The 20,757-nt window shown below is 49.0% G+C and overlaps 1 protein-coding gene and 1 non-coding gene across 5 annotated transcripts in view; both read right to left on the reverse strand.

Annotated features, from left to right (window-relative positions):
- Positions 1–20,757, reverse strand: part of NRP2 (neuropilin 2) — a 115,078-nt gene that overhangs the window by 54,564 nt on the left and 39,757 nt on the right. For all 4 annotated transcript variants that reach the window (XM_035007314.1, XM_035007313.1, XM_035007316.1 and 1 more), the window contains exons 4-9: positions 19,838–20,068; positions 18,250–18,405; positions 16,406–16,575; positions 14,384–14,539; positions 1,672–1,816; positions 312–661 (exon numbers count right to left, since the gene is read on the reverse strand). In XM_035007314.1, coding sequence (XP_034863205.1) covers positions 312–661; positions 1,672–1,816; positions 14,384–14,539; positions 16,406–16,575; positions 18,250–18,405; positions 19,838–20,068 — 1,208 coding nt within the window. The remainder of the gene's footprint in view (positions 1–311; positions 662–1,671; positions 1,817–14,383; positions 14,540–16,405; positions 16,576–18,249; positions 18,406–19,837; positions 20,069–20,757) is intronic.
- Positions 12,771–12,918, reverse strand: LOC118012805. Its single transcript, XR_004679843.1, has one exon. It is a non-coding gene; the product is annotated as a U4 spliceosomal RNA (small nuclear RNA).

Below are 20,757 nucleotides of genomic sequence, written 5' to 3' on the forward strand. Positions count from 1 at the left end.
GCTCTGGAGTCAGACTGTGTCTGTGTCTGAATCGTGGCTCTCCACGATATACACCGTGACCCCGGGGGTGACACCAAGCCTCAGTTTTGTCATCTCTAACATGGGAGCGACAAAAGGATCCTCCTTCTAGAGATGTTGGAAGGATTAAAATATGGCATTTAGCAGGGTGTCTGGCACAAAGTAATCTCTCAGCTAATGTTTATTAGAATACAGGGGGTCTGGTGACGCCTGTCTAGTTAGGAAGTGAGCACCCCCAAACTAAACTTCCCCGTTTGCAGTTGGGTTAGAGAGGTCTTCCAGGAATGGCCTACCTTCGGCTGCTGGGTCCTGGGGTCCTGGATGTGTTCCCAGTCTCTGCCATTTAGGCTATAGGAGACTTTGAACTTGCGCACAAACGCCCTGGCTTCCACAGCAGTGATGCTATCTCCCCCGCGGGCCCCCTGGATGATGATGCCCTTCACCGTCTTGGGCACTCCCAGGTCCACCTGAAGCCATTCCTCGCCCGGCTGGGCCTGAGGGATCCGGGGAAACCAGCCCGAGCGGCTGCTGACCAGGCGGGCGGCGCTGGGGCTCCACAGGTACTCCCGAGTGGAGGAGGCCGAGATCTGAGAATCAGGGATGAGGCCCGAGAGCATCCCCAGCATGTTGGAGCAGGGGGCATCTGTGGAGGGGAGGGAGACGCAAGAGCTCATGGCCGCACCCAGCTTACCGGACAGCACCTCCCATTGCAGTGAGCTGTGAAAGAACCCGACTACCACACGCTGGAAGTCAGCACTGGTTTCTTTGCGTTTCAAGCACCGTGGTTAAGAGCCCAGACTGGGAGCCAGACTGCCTGGGTCCATGTCTGCTTTGTCCCTTACTAGCTGTCTGACCTTAGGCAAATGATTCCACTGCTGTCTCCAGGTCTGAAAGAGGGCTAGCGGCAGAACTTACCTCTTAGGGGTTATTGCAAGGACTCCTTCGGCTACTACACAGACGGTCATGGCACAGGGCCTGGCACATCTGAGCATCCCACCCTGTTAGCCAAGGACTCGCAAATCCTTGTGGGTGACACCTGGGCCCCCGGAGCCTCCCAGGGCTATGAGCGCTGCAAAGCTCAGCTGAGCCCTGAGTTGTTTCCTGGATGATTGTTTTCCCAAGCATGGAAACTCTGCTGGGGTCTTTGCTTTCACATGTGTTATCATAGCTTTTTACGACCTTGTGCCCTTTGCACATGCTGTTCCTGCTGCTACAAATGCTGTTCCCCTCTATCGTCATCAGACAAACCTTTACTTAAGTATCACATCCTCAGAAAGGCCATCCCCAAACTTCCAAACAACAGTCAGTTAGGTCCCCCACTCTTTCTCCGAGCACTCTGTCCTTTTCCTTCATACACGCATCTTAGTTTAAACTACCCAGTACTTGATCTGGTTATGATCCATGCTGCCCACCAGCCTGAAAGTTTCATGTGGTTAGAGACCCCATCTGCTTGTCACTTCCCCTGTCCACTTCCATTCCCAGTGTGGGGCCTGTTGCACAGCAGGCCTCCAAGATTACTTGTGTAGCCAATGAGCAGATGCACAGATAAATGGTATCCGGCAAGACGGGGTCTGCAGCCAGGGTGCATTAGCTACTGCTAAACAGAGCTCCAGGTGAAAGTGAGCCTTCTGGAAAGGTCACCCCCCCCCTCACCTGTGACCCGGCAGCCGAAGAGCTCCAGCCGCAGGGCAATGCCCGAGTGCCAGGTCTGGGGCCGGATCCTGACGAACCTGGTCAGCAGGGGCGTGTGCAGCTTGTTGAGAACCACCTCCGTTGCGTCGTTGTTGGCTTGGAACACCTGTAGGGTCAGATGAGAAACCACCGTCAAAATCCCGGCTTGTAGTGCGGCCGCTCACCCAGCCTTTGAAGGGGGTGCAAAAGTTCTGTTGAACCTTATTTCCCCTCAAGCTTGTAATAATCAGTGTGTTTGTTGTTTGGGGCTTTTTTAGAAGTACCATGAAAAAAAAATTAAATTTCTCACACTGCTCTAACTTGAAAACAATAACTGGTCTTCACAAAAACTTTTAGAGGAAAGAAAAATCTTGCCTCTGGGCTGAGAGCAAGCAGAAGAAGGCGCCTTAAATCTGGAGCAGAAGGGTCATCTTTTAGGGCTAGTGGACCTCATTAGCTTGAACTTGATTCTCCCCCTCCCTCACGGTGCAGGCATATAGGAATATTTGCCAGGTATTTTTATAAAGTGCTTCACAGTTGTTTTGTTAGTTACTTAGAGACCTCCCTGCTCCGTGAATGGGTGAGAGCATGGAGTGGAGGGGGGGGGGTTGGCAGCACCATCTACTCCTCGGGGCCCTGTGTCAATCAACACTTTCTTGGTTCCCTCTGGTCTTTGTTGGATGTTCAGGGTTGCAGACAGTCTCTCAGAGTCCTGCCCTGGTTTCCTCTCACTGTGGTCCCACCCTGTAATGAAATCCATCCCTGTCCCCATCTGACCAGTGCATCTCTTAGGGGAGGAAAGGCTTTTCGGAGTAGCTTCTAAGCCAACATGGTAGGAGCAAGTCCTAGTTTACCAGATGGCCCAAATCAATAACTGCCATATGGACCTTATGCTTTCCTGTGCTCTCCATTAAATTAAAAAAAAAAAAAAAAGTAGCTGGCGCAAGTATATGTGAGTTTCTCTTGGTTTCCTTGCTAAGGGCTGGGGGAAAGACCCACTAACCAAGCATCACTTCTAAATCATACCTGTCATAGCTATAACAACCAAGAGACTCTGCAAATCGACTCGAGGGACTAGACACTTCAGCTCATGATACCTAGAATAGGCCAGGTGTGTGGACACTGACAGGGCTGCGACCAGAGGATGGGGAAACTGGTCTGTTCCAGTACCCCTGAGATAGACACCATGTAAACACAATTACATCTATAATGCCTTGGCAAGTAAGTATTATTATTTCTGCTTTTTTGATGAGAAAACGGAGGCTCAGGGATGTCCGTCTGGATCCAAAGCCCCTGTGGAGATGGATCGTAGGTTTATGGTTTCCTACGTTGGCTCTCACCTCTTTTAACAAATTCGCAGTGTTTATATTGGTGGCGAGGAGTCTTGGAGTCCTTAAGGTCTCTGAGCCTGGGCTGAATGGAGGTGGGGTTACTCTTCAGGGATGTGTGTTTATAATCCTGACTTGAAAGCTCTGGATAACAGCAATGAGCTGCAAGCCGCTTAGAGCTAATTAACAACGTGGTCCTTTCTTTCCCATGAACTGTAACTAGGAACTCTGCCATTTGGCAACCTTGAACCCTCCATATTTCCCACTTGCTGAGGTCAAAAGTTAGAGCCCTTAAATAGCACACCACTGATGGTGGGGGTGAAGGGTAAGAGACATTACACCTTTGCAATCAGATCGGGAAGTGGCTTGCTTAAGATAGATGGAGCAAAGGAGAGGAGGAAACAGGTTTTCACTGGCCCACCATATTCAGTTTAAACCCCTTATGCCTGGTGCTAAGCGCACCGAAGCCAGGGGAGCTTCCACCCAGCCTGCCCCACTTGCTGCTCCCTGTCCTCACTAGGGAGCCTCCCGCCCATCCTAAGGCCAAGTTCCTTCCTTTGCTGCCTTGCTAACTGCAGGGGGCAAGGGGCAGAACTGCTTGACCACCCATCACTCCCAGGTCTGATTTGGCTCCTTCCTTTCTAGTGACTGGGGACAAAGAGGGGCTAGAAGACAAAACAAGGGAAGAAAGACCAGGCAAACAGGAGGAAAGAGGGTTAGAGTCAGGCACCTGGGGGGAGGCTGATGGAGAGAGGGGCCCAAGCCTCTGTGATCTTCATCTTGGAGAAGGACGACCGAGGGAGGGGACAGGGCCCAGGAAGGCCCCGGCCTGGCCATGCCCGTTCCACGGCTTCTCGGGAGCTTATAAAGAGCTCCTCAGCTCTGAGGCAAGGAATGAAGGCACTGAATCCAAGGGAAAGAGATTAATCAATTCTCTTAGAATTCAGCACGAGGCAGAGGCTTTTGTTTGTTTTCTGTTTTGTTTTGGCAAGGAAGAAGCCAATGCAGCACTTTGCTTATTTGGGGAGGTGCTGTGAGCCATGGGGGGCCGCCACCGGCCGCGCCCTGAGGATGGTGAGGCTGACTGTGTGGGTGCCATCAGGAGATGCGAAGGAGTTCATCTGGGGCGGGGAGCTGGACTGGTCACGTGAATACATAATTGGAGCGCTGAGTGGATTTGAACTTTAACACAGCCGCTAATCCACAGCATATACACCACGCTGGTACCGTTTAGAAACACAGCACGTCTTATGTGTTTTTAATTTCCAATTTTATCTTATCTGACCCCTTCATTTCTCAGCCTTGGCAGACAACACTAAGAAACCCTTCTTCCCCCTCCCCACCCCCCCCAGTAAGGAAATGACTACGTCTTTGGACTCCCTTTGGGAGGCTGGCAGGGGCGTGAGTGTGGCTGTGCGTGGGCATGTGCACGTGCACGCACACACGTGTGTACCTGTCCGGTGAGGGGGCTGGTCTTCCCACAGAGGCACACGGTCACAGGCTTTGGGTGAGCCCCCGATCACAGTGACCCCTGCCAGAAAGGGAGGCGAGGACACGGTCTCTCTGCTTAGACCACCTACCTGGCTGCCCGCCCCCGCCCCCCCAAGCTTCATTCTGCCATCCCGTTTTGCTCACTCTGCTCCTACCCTTGCTCGGAACCAAATGAATGCTCGTTTAACATGGCCTCGAATTGTCCTTTGGGTTTCTGAGCCTGCTTCCTTCTTGGTTTCTTGTGTGCTCTCGACTTTGCACTCATATCTGCCCCTGCTCTCTGGACCCTTTCCTGACGGAGTACCAGCTTATTTCATTAAACTCTTTATACACTTCTCACCAGAGTGGGGAAAAAAGCCCCCAAACACCACTGAACCAGGCACCTGGGGAGACAGGCTGCTGCTGAGCTCATCAGTGTGGGCAAATGTCTCCACCTCCCCCAGGCCCCAATTTCTCCCTCTATTAAATGAGTTGATTTGTCAGGTCCTTTCTGGCCCCCAGATTCTAAGGCTTTCCGCGTAAGAGTTTCCAACTAGAACTGCCCCAGCAGCGCTCATTTTGTAAAGGGCATTTTAATTGTCCAGGGTCCCTTAAAGACTAAGTGCTTTGGTGGACGAGGGCTGTGGGTTTTAATACACTTCAAAGAGTGCCCGGGACACACAGTGAGTGCCCCACTCAGAGGGAGAGTACACCTTGTTGATGTTTTCGCTCAGTAACAGTCCCAATTATTAATAATGAAAAGTAATGAATAACAACACCCTAGTCCTTACATACTGTCTTTCACCCAATGATATCAAAGTGCAATTTATGAAAATCCATTTTTAATGAAATATTAAGCAGTTTCTATTTCTCCTGACCCAATGGATTTACAAGGTCTCTATTTTTCTCCCTGCATCTTCCTATTTATAGCTGGGAAATGCTATCATATATTATACATCTTTATGACTTTCTCAATGCTTCTGTGGTTTCAGAATCACCCTTCATATGTTTTCTGATCAAATTCTCAGAGATGGATTCTTGGCTTCTAGTCTAGGCATTGCAAGGTAAGGGGTTGTGTGCATGGGAAATGATGCCAGGAAATTGGTTTTATTCCCTATTCCCTGCCGACTCACTGAATCACTATAGGCAAATCAATAATCCTTAGATACCTTGGTTTCTCCTTCAGGAAAATGAAGTCGATAGCAGGCTTGCAGATAGACACTAAGCCCTCCCTGTTGGCTCCAGTGCCTGCAGAGCACCCAGGACCGATGTTAGAGTGGAAGCCAGTAACACATGGGTCTCTGTTCAATGGGGACGCTTCAAATTGTGAAAGCCGTTGACTCCCAAGCCCCAGATTTTCAGGCCATAACTTGACCTGAAAGTTATCAGTGAGGTGTCCCTGATGCTAAGAAAACTCAGCGGGTCGTCAGCGTATGGTACACCCCGAGAACCATACACCAAATGTGATGATTCACATTATAACATCTGCTTTAAAAGCTGGATTGTTAATTTTTAAAAGCAAAATGCTAATATGGTTGCTTTATCACCCCAAAAAAACCCAGAAGTGTGTTCAAGGTGTCTCTAGCTTCCTTTTTTTTTTTTTTTTAAGATTTTATTTATTTATTTGAGAGAGAGAATGAGAGAGAGAGAGCACATGAGAGGGGGGAGGGTCAGAGGCAGAAGCAGGCTCCCTGCCGAGCAGGGAGCCCGATGCGGGACTCGATCCCAGGACTCCAGGATCATGACCTGAGCCGAAGGCAGTCGCTTAACCAACTGAGCCACCCAGGCGCCCTGTCTCTAGCTTTCTTAAGAGGTAAGGATAGTGTTGATCGATGTAATTATTAAATTGTGTGTGTGTGTGTGTGTGTTTGTTTATGTTGAACACAGATTTCTTCAAATGCATCTCTGCAAACCAAGTTTAAAAAGCAGTTCAGGGCACAAAGTGGTTTGGATAATCCATTTGGTGCCTCGCTGAATTCTGAACATAATCCAACACTTTCCAATTGATTCTTGAGACCTTTGGTTTATTTTCAGAAAGACAGAATCTGAAACCGGCAGCACTTCAAAGATTTTCTGATTTGCACCTCTGGGGGGGAGGGGACATCTGCCAATTAACTTGGCTGCTATCCAACATCCCAGTGTGGTGACTATCTATGTACCCCACCCAGGAAAAGAAAAAAAATCAACATGTTTTGACCATACCTATGAGCTCCTCTAGTACTATGTAAAATAAAAGAAGACAAAACATGTGATCTAATAGGAAACATCTAGGCCGAAAGCATCCCTGATGGCTTTGGGGTCATCTTTTCTCTATTTTTCCACCCCATTTCTTGTCACAGCCACCCGTCCCTGTCGCCCTGTCCTTAAGTCTTCTTGGAAGAATATGCAGTGACTCGGGCGCCTGGGTGGCTTAGTCGTTAAGCATCTGCCTTCAGCTCAGGTCATGATCCCAGGGTCCTGGGATCAAGTCCCACTTCGGGCTCCCTGCTCCAGGGGAGGCCTGCTTCTCCCTCTCCCACTCCCCCTGCTTGTGTTCCCTCTCTCGCTATCTCTCTCTCTGTCAAATAAATAAATAAAATCTTAAAAAAAAAAAAAAAAGAATATGCAGTGACTCTAGCACTGAGTGTTGGCCTGCCTATCTCGGAGGCCTCTGGGCAGGGGGGATTTGCCGCCAAGCCCAAGTTCCTCTCCTGTACACCAGTAATCCCTGCCATCAGCATCTAGGTGCCCAGGATGGTGTGGACGCTCCATGTCTGTCACAGTCTTTGAGCTCCTCGGCACAGAGCTGCGGTGCAGGCTCGTGGTGGGAGTTGGCTATATGTAACCTTCCTCCACCAGGCGGGCCCTTCACCCGACAGATGCAGGCTCTCATTATGTGCACCGCCTCCCATTTGAGTAGGGCTTTGGTATGCAGTCTGCACACGCCTGTCTCTTCATTACCTACGGTGTGACCTATGGTTTATTCCTATTTTGCTGTAAATATCTGAACGTGGCCAGCTCCAGGGACTGCAAAGAAAGCAGGAAATTTTTCAAAGACAATATAGTGCTGGAGCCCTGAGGTAGAAATTGTGCAGGAGACGGTCTTCTTCCTTTTCTTTTTTTTTTTTAAATAAATATTTCTCTCCACTAATAAATGTTTCATTGCATCCAAAGTTCTCCTTTTCGATCTACTTGGCACAGACATTCAAGGAGGAGGAGAACAAAGCAGGTAGAAAAGAGAGGTAGCAGAACAGAGGGCAGAAACTGGGGAAACCAATAGCACATTTTAAAAATTTCTCTCAGAAACAATTGAACTGACTCATCCTTATTGCAGAACCAAATGCCTGTCCTCTCTCCCCCACCCCCTTCCCCGGCATTTTCTCTAAAACCAGCTATTGCGTCCATACATAAAACTAAATTATTAATCAATGGACGCCATCCTGTTTAATTAATTTGTTGCACCAAACAGGCAAGGGGTGGGGGGCAGGGTAGGGGTGCGTTGCACACGGGGAAAATGATGTTAAGGTAATGGACATTTTTTTTTTCTTTTTTGTAAATCATGGCCCTGACATTTCTCCCTTAAAACTCCTCCTTAAAGACTATAAAAAAATTTTTTTAAAGCTGCTTTCATTCTAGTGGATGTGGGAACTTAGCCAGACACAGAGTCAGAAGGGCTGTGTCTCATATATATGTGTATACATATACATATATGAGAGAGAGCAGTGGGGGGGAACTTAAGGGAGGGTGAGAATGGGGGTAGGGCAGAGAAAGTTCCCTAACCACCAAATGCTCATTTCTGACCATGATGCCCTCCTGTCTCCTGCCCCTTTACTGAGGGCTGTTTTTGTCATCAAGCAGTTCTGCTGATGCGGAGGAGACAGGAGCAGGAACGAGTCATGGGGTGTAGGGCGGGGGAGGCCGGTGGAGATGGGTGGGATGTGCACATCCCATCTGTGTGTGCCTTGTGGGACCTGTTAGATTTACTGCGGGATTATGTTACCCCCATTGAGACGTAGAGCCCTGGAACATAGCATACTAACAGGATTAGGGTTTCGGGACTGGAGACAGGAAAGCACCAGGGAGGAGAGCAGAGGAGGAGAGGGGAGGGAAGCTCAGGGATTCGGGGCTGGAGGAGAGATGGGACATCAGAGCACTGGAAGGGAATGGCCAATGTCCTTCTGTAAAGGTCGGGGGAGAAACACAGATGTTCTCACCGGGTCGGCAGGGTTCTCCATACTGAAAACCTCTTGTGACATTGTCACATTTTTTGAGAAGGTACCTCTAACTTGCAGGTGGGCAGAAGGGGGAGCAAAAGGGTACGGGGAGTAAGGTTCCTGAGCCTATCTGCCATCTGCATTCCTCTTTGGTGCAATCTCAGCCAATCACAGAGCAGGGAAATGGTGATGTGTTCACCCCAGGGCTCAACTAGGAATGCTGGAGTGAGGGCAAAGAGAGTGTTTGCAGCCCAAGCAAGATCACTGTGCCCTTCGACATCCCCTGCTCACTTGCCCTGTCCTACTAGCCTCAGTGCACAGCCGTGAGATGGAAAGCATTGGGAACTTGGCATCGAGGCCGTAGCGCCAGGGAGGCTGGCCTCAGCTCCCAGAGACGATTTGGCACCCATGGGAGTTGGGTGAAGCCAGCCGTGGGAGCCTGAGAGAGAAAAGGTTCCAAGCTTATGTATAATGACATTTTCCCTTGGGCTTCCTAAGTGGAGAGGCTAAAGGTCTGAGCTCATCCCATGGCAAATGGATAAGGGACAAACTTAATTACCTAGGGCCCTGGATTCTTCTTAGTTATAACTGAGGGGGGCAGAAAAACTGGGGGATATGAATTTCAAAAGGGCATTGGCTCTCTTTGGAATATATAGAACCCCAGTTCGATGATGCAATCAGATGTATGACTTCTGAAGTCTGATGCCCATTCCCAGCTGACAGCTTGAGTCACTGTTGTAATCTTATATACAGTCAACTAAACTGCAGTGAAAAGGATAGGGGAAAACCAGTCATCCACCAGGAGGTAAAAAAAAAACAAAAACACAGTACTTTTTGGAAACTCTAAGTTATTAATTGGAGGAATAATTGCATCCCTAACAGAAGAATGAAACTGAGAAGGGTAATGTTTATCTGAGGCAGCTTGAGTGCAGGACCCATCAGATGCAGAGAGAGGTCTGGATGACTTATCAGGTCCCTTCCAGACCTATGATTTTAAAAGAGGCAGATAAATATCCCATGGGGCCTTGTTACTTTTTAAATTGATAACTTGCTTCTGCTCAAGAAGAGCTTTGTGGGTCTAATACATTAATTATATCTGCAGAGAGCCTTCCATCTACAGATCCCAAGGTGCCCTGCCAACACAAGCTAGAGCACCATTCTGTTTGGGCAGAGGCGGAAACACTGAGGCACGGAGCTATTAAGAGAAATTTCCAGGGTCACACGATGCATCCTCTAAGAAGATCTGAAAATAGACGCCACATGGTTCTGTTAGCTGACTGACTTGGGGGGTTTGGTTTTCTGACACTGCTCTCTCTCCTCCTAAGTCTCTGATAATTTCGAGGAGGGTTCTAAATTCTCCAATGGCTTTCAAAGTGATTTGTTTTAATTTAGAAAATAAATATAGGACAGAGAATGTTTTGAAGTGGGGTGTGTATGTGTTTTGAAGGGATGTGGCCAAATCAAACGCGAAGCAACTTCTCTCAGCTCTACATCCTCGGGATTCTAGGAATCCGAACTCCAAACTGATGAGCCGGGCACGCTAATCCATGCTGTCCGAGCACAGCTTTGCCCTTGGGTCTCCACAATGATGGAAGCTCTCCAGGAAAATGCATGCCTCTAGACCCCTAGACTAAAGATCTAGGAAGCCGGCTTCCCTCTGGATGTGAGATGACAGCAAGGCCTGGATCAGATTTTGGGAACATCTTCCTGGAGATCAAAGCCCTGTGACCAGGTGCCTTTCAAGGGGACTCCACAGTTCCCCATGTCCCCGGGGCCAATTACTCTGTCTCTAAGAGCTTCAATTCCAGTCTTTGAAACTGTTCCATTCTGAAGCCAATGAGGTGGTACCTGGAGGTTCTCTGATCCCCTTGGAGGCCATAACTGCCTTAATGGGATGAGCTTATTTAGCACATTTCTGCCACTCATTACAGGGTAATTCTGAAAACTCTTGGACCTCATCCCTGTCCTCACCCTCCCATCCTCAATCTGGCCATTAAGATATATTTAGCACCTCCACAGACTCTCTCTTTGAGCCCAAATTTCTTCCAAATACATCAGAACAGCCAACAGCACTGTGACTAACAGCAAGGTAACCAGGGCTATGTCAACAAGGAGATGCCCACGTTTACCAAATAAGGGAGAAATGAAGACAAGGCCTTTTGCCTAGACATCCTGACACTAGTCTTGGCCATGTCCCATCCAGTGTACACCCACAGAACTAGTCTTCAGAGGTGAGCGGGGTCCTGGCCAAGGCCTCGAGCCTCCAGCTACTGCCATTTTTCTCCCTGCCCTTCCTGTGGCTTGTGTGTACATAACTGTGCCCATAATTATAGACACATACGTGAACCTTCTAATACTGTATTTACAACACCATGTCTATGCTAGGGGTGTTATTAATATGGCTGGTGAAACCAAAAGCAATAGTTTTCTGCTTGTGGTTTCTGAAGAAATAGATGTGAAGCAATTTGTATAATCTAAGGGAGCACATGGGCTGGCTATGGGCTCCATCAGCCAGACAAGTGCTCTGCCTTGTGGTTATGCCATAAATATGCATAAGGAGGGCCCACCCTATAGGAAAATCATAGGTTCCATATTTATGGCATGTGTAAATGGATAAGGGTTTGGGGATGTGTGGCCTGTGTAAATGGGCCGTGTTTTGCCAGGAGGATGCTTGCAATACCCCCCACGATAGTCAAATGCCTCCGTCAGAGGCAACCTCACCATGACCTGTTAGGTAGAAAGAGACGAAGAAGAGGCTGCTCACAGGCTGGGGGAAGCTGGAAAAGAGCTCCTTAGTCTTCCTCACTTCCTGGCCACAAGAAGTCATTCCCCCGTAGGCCCAGGCTTTGCCTCGGCCCAGCCTGGGTCCACCGCGTAAATCCTGTATTGCAAGGAAACAGCATAGCCATCGCCCACCACCTTCAGCACTCATTAATCTTGTTTTTCTCCGATTTCCCCAATTCCCTGGTCTTTGGTACATAGCACTGGTGTTGACAGTGACCAGGGAATTGAAATCAAGTTCCCACATTTCTGCCCCAAACATTACCATCCCCTCTTCACACCCTGTGCGCGGATTTGCGTCTGCAAACCCTCCCCCTGCACCGCAGAGCGGAGCGCGCGGCCGCCTCTACCTCTGCTCTGCTTTGCTCACAGGTCCTGCTGTCTGAATGGTGCTTGCAAGCCCACCACCTAGCCCCAGTTAGCTTGGCACGGCGCCCACCCACCGGTGGCTACAGAGAGAAGCTCAGCGGTGGCCGTTATAGACGCGGCACAGACGAAGCCTCTCCCCGCCCCTCCCCTGCCCCCAACTCCCCTCCTCAGCCACCTCCCCTTCGTGGCAGCAAATCAAACTGCAGCAGACCTGACAAATCTATTCCACACGGTTCACTCAACTATTTCCACCGGAGCGGAGATCAACCCCGGAGGGGAGGGGCGGAAGGGCAGGTCTCCCTCGTCGCCCACCGCACCCGCAGTGGGGCAAGGCAGCGAGGGGAGGGGCCAACGCCTAATTGGCAGGCCTTACGTTCTCCTGCCGCCTTCTAGGTAGTCAGAGAATGAATATCTAATGGGGGAGAGAAAGGGTTTTTTCCTCTGCCCAGTGCTTTTTATGCGGGCAGGACTGATTCACTAAAAAGCCAAAAACAACAACAAAACAAAAATGAAATTACCCTTTGGCTCCTGCGGAAAGAAATCTAGCCAAGGGTGAGAAGGGGAGGTGAAAGAGAGGGAGAGAGAGAGAATGATATACCCAATATGAAAAAGTTGAGAATGATTCCAAAGGAGCCCAGCAAGCTAAATTCAGTTCCCAGGAATATCTTCCCTGCAGAACGAATACCAGGGATAAAGCCAGGGAGGACAGCATTCTGTCAAAATGTGCAGTGCTAAGGTATTTCCAAAAGCAGATTTCCTACAAATAGTGTTTTAAATAGCATCCCAGTCCATCTGCGTGCTTTTAAAATCAGCTTATGCTACAGGATCCCTCTGGCCAGCGCTGCTTAGTCATTGAGCCTGCACAGGGAGGCAGTCAGGTGAGCCTCCTCCTTCTCCCCCAGGACCCACTCCTACTCAGCACTGGCCCTCGCCTGCCTGGCTGAGCTGTCAGCTTCTACCAGTTTCCTACTGACAAGGGTGGGTGAGGAGAGAAGGCATGGGAAAGTGTCAGGGGGATGAGTTTTCAATTAGCAATAATCGCGCCTCGGATAAACCTCATCGGCTACGATACTGCCATGCGCCAAGCTCGTCAGGGGCGTGAGGACTCAGTCCCTTGCCCAGAGCATCCAGGGCCAACTCAGCCTTGCCCTTTCCGAGCGATATTTGCAACTGAAACAAAAGAAGTCAAGGAGAAGCCAGACCTGGTTGACCATGTCAAGGTGGGGAGGTCTTTTAACTGCTAAATACCTCACTTTCCTGGTCTGTGAAATGAAGACATTGTGTGTGTGTGTGTGTGTGTGTGTGTGTGTGTGTGTGAGAAAGAGGGAGAGAGAGAGAGAGATACCTGGTAATATCCAGAAGCTGTGATTTCCAGATGAATGGTGCCATGTTACTATGGCGATTTTAGTAATAATAATAAAAAAAAATCCACTGCTTTAAAAACTCACACTTCCTGAGTGAATCATTGCCGACATCACAGTTCTGCATCTTCTCCGTCCAACATTTCCAGTCTCGGCAGCGAGGGCAAGCAACCTCGGGGCAGTGGCAGAAGCCGAGGAGGCCGTGTTTGGAAAAGATCTCTGGCCTCTCTTGGGTTGGTCACATGCGTCCCGTTTTGACAACTCGCAGCTCGACAGGCCAGGGGCCCCGGCAGAAAGAGGAGAGTCCCTTTGCCTGTCCCCGCTTCCATTCAGGGAAGGATGGGCACTGTCCTCCCAGAGCGGAGAGCCAGCGCATGACAGAGATCGTCCCCTGCCCGGGCGAGACCACCAGCCGTTCCCAATGAGCCCCCCATGTGCCGGGCGCACCCCATAACCAGGATTGGCGGAGCCGGCCGCAGGCCTGCTCACCGCCAGGATGCCGCGTGTCCTACGAAAGCCAAGCGCCCCACATTCATCCATGTGTACAACAGAAGCCCCACGTCACCCACACGGACACACCTCCGAGGACCACAGACACTGAGGGCACCAGCGGGGAGAGTTCAATGCCTTGCTGCCAAGCATGATTGCCAGTTCAGATCCCATCCCCGACAAACTGAATTTCTCCTCATTATTTATTGTCCTCTTTCTTCTTCAGGACATTGTGATTTCCTCCCAGGATTTGTGCCCTTTCATTTCTAGACCTCGGTAACTCCTGAACCACAGTTTCATGTGGTTTTGTGATTGTTAACCCAGCATGTGGAAGGGACTCAGGCCATAAATGCTCAATGGATCCTGTACCGGGAGGCGCGGACTGGGGACACATTTTCTCCCTCATTTGCAGTCAGAGAGCACTCTGCAAGCTCGCGCTCGCTCGCTCGCTCGCTCACTCTCTCTGCAATGCCACACGCCACAGAAGCCAGGCTGTCGGAGAAACTGTGTTTTCCAATCGCTTTAGTGTAAGAGAGAATATTTTCAGGGCCACCGCCTCCTATGCCTCCATCAATTATTTGAGCCTCACCGAACAAGGCCTCCTCCCCTCTGTGGGGTCGCCTGGCAGCTCCTCTCGTCCCCAGACTCCTGCACACCCCAACACCCCAACGTGCCTGCGAGGCGGGGAGGGAAATGGGATTACCTTGTGGTTTTTGCCATGCCGGTAGACCATCCAGTCTTCCCCGTTAGTGCTGACCTCCAGCTTGTAGGATTTGACATAGTAGCCATTCTGCGTTTCCCTGGAAATCGCTCCCTGTGTTGCAATGGCCGTGAGCATGGTTAGAAAGCGCAGGTCCACCTGAGGAAGAGGGGAGGAGGAATAAGGGACCCACGGCTCCTGACAGGAGGGCAGCAACCTCTTGCTTTTCCTTCCAAGGACAGAACTGTCGTACTTAGCTTACGACTCATGTCTGTGATCCACCAGAATCAGAGGGATTAGTACCAGTCTGCAATTCCAGATTGGATGGTCAAACTCAACTTATCTGGCCCTAAATTGGACACCTTTCAAATTGTACCTGGATGATTGTTCTTTTTTTCTCTTTTTTTGCAAATTTGAACGGACAGTATTCAGTTTATCTTAAAGGGATCCTCGAACATCTAGAACTGTGACCTCTTCTTTTTGAACTACAGCCTGCCCTGCATAGTAAAAGCAGATGCTGTTTAAAGAAACAATGGCTAAATCCACTCCACCCCACTCCAGTCCAGTCCAAGCCAATTCACTTATGATGCCCTAGTTGCAATGTCTCAGCTCGGGGCTGCCTCCCTCGCCTCGCCTCCCCTCCGCTCGGTCCCTCACTCCATTGTGTATTTAGTCCCTCAGGTCACTAAAGGGTCAAAGGGCATCCAGAGTCTACCCAAGCAATTAGGCTTATGCACCAAATCCCAACCTTTGGCTCGATGAGGAAGATGACCCACATTTTAAGGCACCTCTCTTCCCACAACACCAAACCCATTTGGAAATTGCTGGATGTCATTCCTTTGCTGGCCGCAGTGTTTCTTAACGGCAACCTCCGTGTGATCAAAATTTAGCCAGCGCTCACTGGCCAAATTTGATTCAGGAAGCATTTATTGGTACTTGATATGTGCTCGGCGTATTACGCAATTCAAAAGAAGCATGCAGTACTGTATATGCACACGATAAACAGCTGGAGGCCATACGAGAAAGCTTAGGGTTGAGGACCAAAAATAAGAAGTAGAATCTGTGGAACACTGATTATAAAAGAGAACGTTCTGGAAGCTTTGCAGGAAGGATGAGAAGGGTTTTGGGAGCAGCAGAGAAGAGATAGTGACAAATGGCCTTAGGGTTGTGCTGTTAGGACCTCTGTGGACTCCCGGGAAGTTTCCACGTGGTACTTGTCCCTGTCCTGTTGTCTGCTCTACCATGTCCTTCTCGGAGCAGAGGTCATCGGGTCACATCAGAACTAGGACCGGCTTGTCAATGGGTCACAAGGCTGTCCGGTGTGTGTCATAAAAGCAGTCACTGCCCTAGCGTGGACCTAGCAGCTCGCTCCTCCCCGGAGATGAGAACCGGACCAGTCTATAGTTTTAGGGGGGGTTATTCAACATACACTGCAAGTCTTATTCAGAAGGAAAGCAAACAATAGTCTGAATAGACGCTGCAGAGCATCTGGGCAACTAGAGCTTCGTTCCCGGTAGTGACATTTTCCCATGTGTTCTTCTGATAGCTATGTGAAAAACCTTCCTGGCAGGGCTCCCTCCAAACAGCAAAGATCATGAGAAGCTGCCATGCTCAGCTAACAACTCAACAAGTCTGCCCTCAGGAAAAAGCCCTCCCCCGACCAAGTCTCTGATGCCTCCCTGTGCCAAAAATGAGGAAGATCTGGAACTGTTTATAGAATGTTCCTTGGATATCTATACTAAGAGGCAAACAGCACCCAGGCCAAACAACTTCTCCAAGGCCTGGTAATCTTCACAAGGGGTGGCAGTATCTGTCTTATCATCATTTTATCCCAGCAGTTAGCACGGCGCCTGGCTGAGTCTATTTGTGCCTGGTACATGTGGGTGTTTGGATGGATGAATGAATGGAGCTCTCGAGTATGCTGTGTTTATTTTCTTTGTGTCCTCTGTCCACTCCAGCCGAGCCACCTCCCTCGCCCACCGGTACACTCACACTCGGCACACCCTCTGGTATTGGAGTAAGTACCTGGAGGTACTCCTTGCTGGAATCCAAGTTGGGGGTCCAGCCATTGTCATCGCCATGGAGCCGGCTTTGTTGAGGTGTCCACCTTTCATCAGAGTAGGTAGATGAGGCACTAATCTGTTCATTAGCAATCCGGCCAGATTCCATTCCCAGAGGCACATTGCACTGGAAGTCTGGGGACGGGAGAGGGTCAAGGGCAGAGTTATGTCTCTTAACCTCAAACTCCTGGTACCCCCAAAATGTTGCTGCCTTCTAGGGACAAGTCCTTGCAGAACTCCCTCATCTTAAAGACCTAATTATACACTCACATTTTGAAAACAACTCTGCCAAGTCATAGAGCTTGATAACCCCTCTGGGTCTGAAAGAAACTAAATTGGACCTAAAAGAAGTCAGGCTGTGGGTAAATAAGAATCATCACACAAATTAAAAATACAATCTAAAGCATAGAACTGTTGGTGCTGCAGGCTACGGATGCTGACGCACGCCAGATGCACCGTTATTGAAATACAGGTAAATGTATGATAGACTCGTGGCAATCTGGGTGGGCTGATACATCGTGGGAAGCCTGCTTTCTTCTTCATAAACACCCAGGAGGCACTTCTGCTTCTCTCTTTCACTCAACTGTCTCGAGTTCTGGCACAGAAGACTGACATTACAGAGCAGTGAATACCCGTCTTTGGGACATCTCTCCCTGAGCACGGGCACATCACTCTCTTCCCCTGTGCCACCTGCCTCGGCAAATGGACCCGGAAGTCACTGACTCTGGCTACGCACCATTAGTTCAACTGCTGTCCTTCCCATGGATACTGCAGACACACTGGTCAGTACCTGCGTGTGCAGGTGTCTGACAGAGACTAGCAATTTTTTCGGGTATCAAACCCATTCTTGAGCTCCGTGACTGCGCTGGCCATTTGCAGCACTTGGTGCAAATGTGCAATACTGTTTTCCTGTCACCCAATCTTCATGAGCTCTTTGAAGAAGAACAAAAGCAAAACCCAGAACAAGACCCATCGCCTTTCCAGTAGGCCAGGCTGCCATGTCTGTGGGTATGCACATGGTAAGCTGTCTATAACCATGGCAAGATTTCCCCAGCTCCAATCCTCCCTAAAGTATTTCTTTGGGACTTAAAGTTTTCACTAGGGTCTCTAAGTATAAATGGCAGCACATCTGAAGCATGTGTCCTGGAGGAGCTGATCTGAAGATGTAGTTCAGAGTAGATGTGGATGGAAGCAGGAGACTCAAGGTCTAGATGGGCATTTCCAGGACAGCTGGGGTCGGAGCTACACTTCAGGCTTTGCACAGCACCTGGCACACGGTAGAAGCTTGGAAACTGTGTATACTGAAGCATGACGTGGGAGTCCAAGCATATACCAGTCTAGTGAGAGAAACTCTATCCAGGGCCAGAGATGTTTAATGTAAAATACATATATGAAGGAGGTTTACAAATTGCTCAGTTTTCTGACAATGGCCGCTGAGGCTTAGAGAGGGAGAGAAGACTCAAAAAATGTTAGCCCAGGGTGGGGACTCTATGTAGATATCCTAACTCACCTCTCTTTCATTCACAGATGAGAAAACTGAAGTGGGAGATGGTCCTGTGACTTACCCGGGGAATAACTAATTCTTGGTGCACATACTTACTTTCTAGAGAAATGAGTACTTGGCCCACATGGGTTCGACTCTTATTAATCTCTGCCTAGCAAGAGGATATAGCCCCCATTCCCAGAATTCAGAGGTTACTAAGAATTCTGGAGAATTTCCCTCTCCTCCCAAAGGCCAGCCTCTTTCCACCGTACATCTCACAGCCCTGATGGAAGGACAGGACAGAGGTTCCCAACTCGCCAACTCACTCTCTGGCGGCTCTTGGTGAACCAGGTAGTAGCGTGCAGAGAAGCCATCCTTGGCCACCGCCATGTCCGTGTGAAAGGTCAGGGAGAGGATCCCTGTCGACGAGCGGAGTTCAGAGGGTGTTTTGGTCCCACAGTACTTGCCAATGAGAGGGCCAACTGGACAGGCAGGACAAAGGCAGGTCAGTAGAAATGGAAATGTCAAACACCATTTTCAATACATTCACCCTTTGCCACAATCACCAAGTTGCTCCACAGAGCACCCTTCGGGTATGCCTTGGCATAAAAGAACGACCAAAGGTAGGTTTTAAGAACAATGTCTAATATTTTTCCTGTACATTAAAAAGTACAGTTGACCCCTGAACAACACAGGTTTGAAGTGCATGGACCTACTTACAATGGATTTTTTTTTTTTTTGACAAATACAGTACTGTAAATGTATTTTCTCTTCCTTATGATTTTCTTAATACCATTTTCTTTTCTCGAGGTTATTTCATTGTAAGAATACAGTATATAATACATATAACATACGGAATATGTGTTCATGGACTATTTATACTATTGGTCAGGCTTCCGGTCAGCAGTAGGCTATTAGTAGTTAAGTTTTGGGGAGTCAGAAATCACGTGTGGATTTTTGACTGCATGGGCAACTGGCCCTCTTAATCCCCGCGTTGTTGAAGGGGCAACTGTACTTTTTTCCCTGTTCAAGGGGCAACTGTGTTTTCCCTGACCTGGCCTCATTTTCTTCTCTCGCTCTGTTCTGGGGACGGGCGGGAAAGCTATCATGATAATGCCCGTCTTACAGAAGAATAAACTGAGGTTCGGGAAGGTCACATGACTGTTCCACGTTCATACGGCTAGGAAATAACGGAGCTGAGACTCACACCCAAGTTTTCGGACTTAGTCTTATGCTCTTCTCAGGAAATGAAACTGCTTAGTCATCAAGCCTCCCTCACAGAGCAAAACGCTGAGGCTGACTACGAAAGTGAACGATTGGTTTTCTCACCAATACTGACTATAAAGACCTATGCTGGTCTCCACCTGAGAAGTACCAGTTCCACTGGGCCTTGGGTGATACACCTTTTTGACATCTATGACTGTTCTAATAATAGTAAAGTCAGAGTAATAATAATGACGATGAAAGCAGCTTATTTATACGGATAGGACACAGGGTTTAAGTGAGCTGCCCAGGATTGCAGAGCTGCCTTATAGCAGACCCAGGATCCAGACTTAGTCTGGCTCTAGCATCCTATTTGGGCGGAGACGGCGGTCACGGAGTCACTTTCCATGGAAATCCTGACAACCTGGGGCAGAAAAGAACATTACCCATAGGCTTTCTCATCTTCACCCAAGTATCTACTCAGTCTCCTCCTATCCTTCTCCAAAGAAATATTTCCAAGATAGGAAACTGCCTTTCTGCAATTTCTCTGAAATCATCCTTGGTGAAGAATAAGAAAGAAAGTCATCATGGGTCATACACAAACCCTAAGGAGCTTTGAAGTCTTTGTTCTCTCTTTTTATCGTTACCAAAGCAATCCATAGGCAAAGCTGAAGCTACTGAGAAGGGCCTCGTGACTGCGACATCACTCACCATGCGGAATGCCGTCCCAGATGTCCAGCCAATCGTATTTGCAGTCTCCTTCTCCCACCTGCAAAGGGTCGTGCTCCAGGTCAAAGGTCAGGAACTGCAGGATGATCTCCATCTTGGGTTTGGCCAGGATGGTAAAGGTGCAGTCCAAGTTGTGTGGGTACTTCTCGGGAAATCCAGGGGACTCAATGGTCCCATTGGGGCTTGTGAAGTTTTTGGAACAATCTTCGGAGCCTGTGTGTAAAAGAGAACTGTAGCATTACGGAAAGAGAAGAAGATGCCTCTCTTTGCTGCCTCTGTCACACGGGTTAGTTAAGTGTTTGAGCCCCGATCCCCCTCCTCATAAGGTTTTTGTTTCCACTGGAGTGGCCCTTGAAGCAATATACTCTTCACATCCACATCTCAAGCCTTTAAGCCAGACTCCCTTTAGGAGAGAAATTAGGGGAGGAGAGATGGCGTGCTCTACGTAACAGAGGATGAGCAGCAATGGAGGAGCTGGGGAGTAGAGGGGGGTCAGAAAGAAGTGTGTGTGTGAGATCCAGAGAGAGAGAGAAAGGGAGAGAGAGAGAGATTCTCTTGAAAAGAGGAACAGAGTCTTCTTTCTCAATTACTCAGCTGCTTGCTCCAGAAATGTAAGTTATTTCAATCCTTAAGGAAGGCTTGCTGATTGCCAGCAGGGAAAACAATGTTACCCCTTATTTATTGCTGACCTCAACACTAGCCCCTATTGTACCAGAGCCAACTAAGTGCCCCCTTCTCCCTCCAAGATCCAAGGTGCCTCAGGGGAGGGGCAAAGGGGAGCTTGGGTCTCATTCATGTCATGACTATATTAAAACGAGCTGCTCTGTAGTGGCCAGACAATTAACAATCAACTTTTGTAGCTGGTGGATCACAGCAGGGCGTTGGGGATGTTAAAGGCCGCT

The sequence above is a fragment of the Mirounga leonina genome, unplaced genomic scaffold, assembly GCF_011800145.1.
Source record: "Mirounga leonina isolate KUSES-001 unplaced genomic scaffold, KU_Mleo_1.0 Mir_151, whole genome shotgun sequence".
NCBI classification, from domain to species: domain Eukaryota; kingdom Metazoa; phylum Chordata; class Mammalia; order Carnivora; family Phocidae; genus Mirounga; species Mirounga leonina.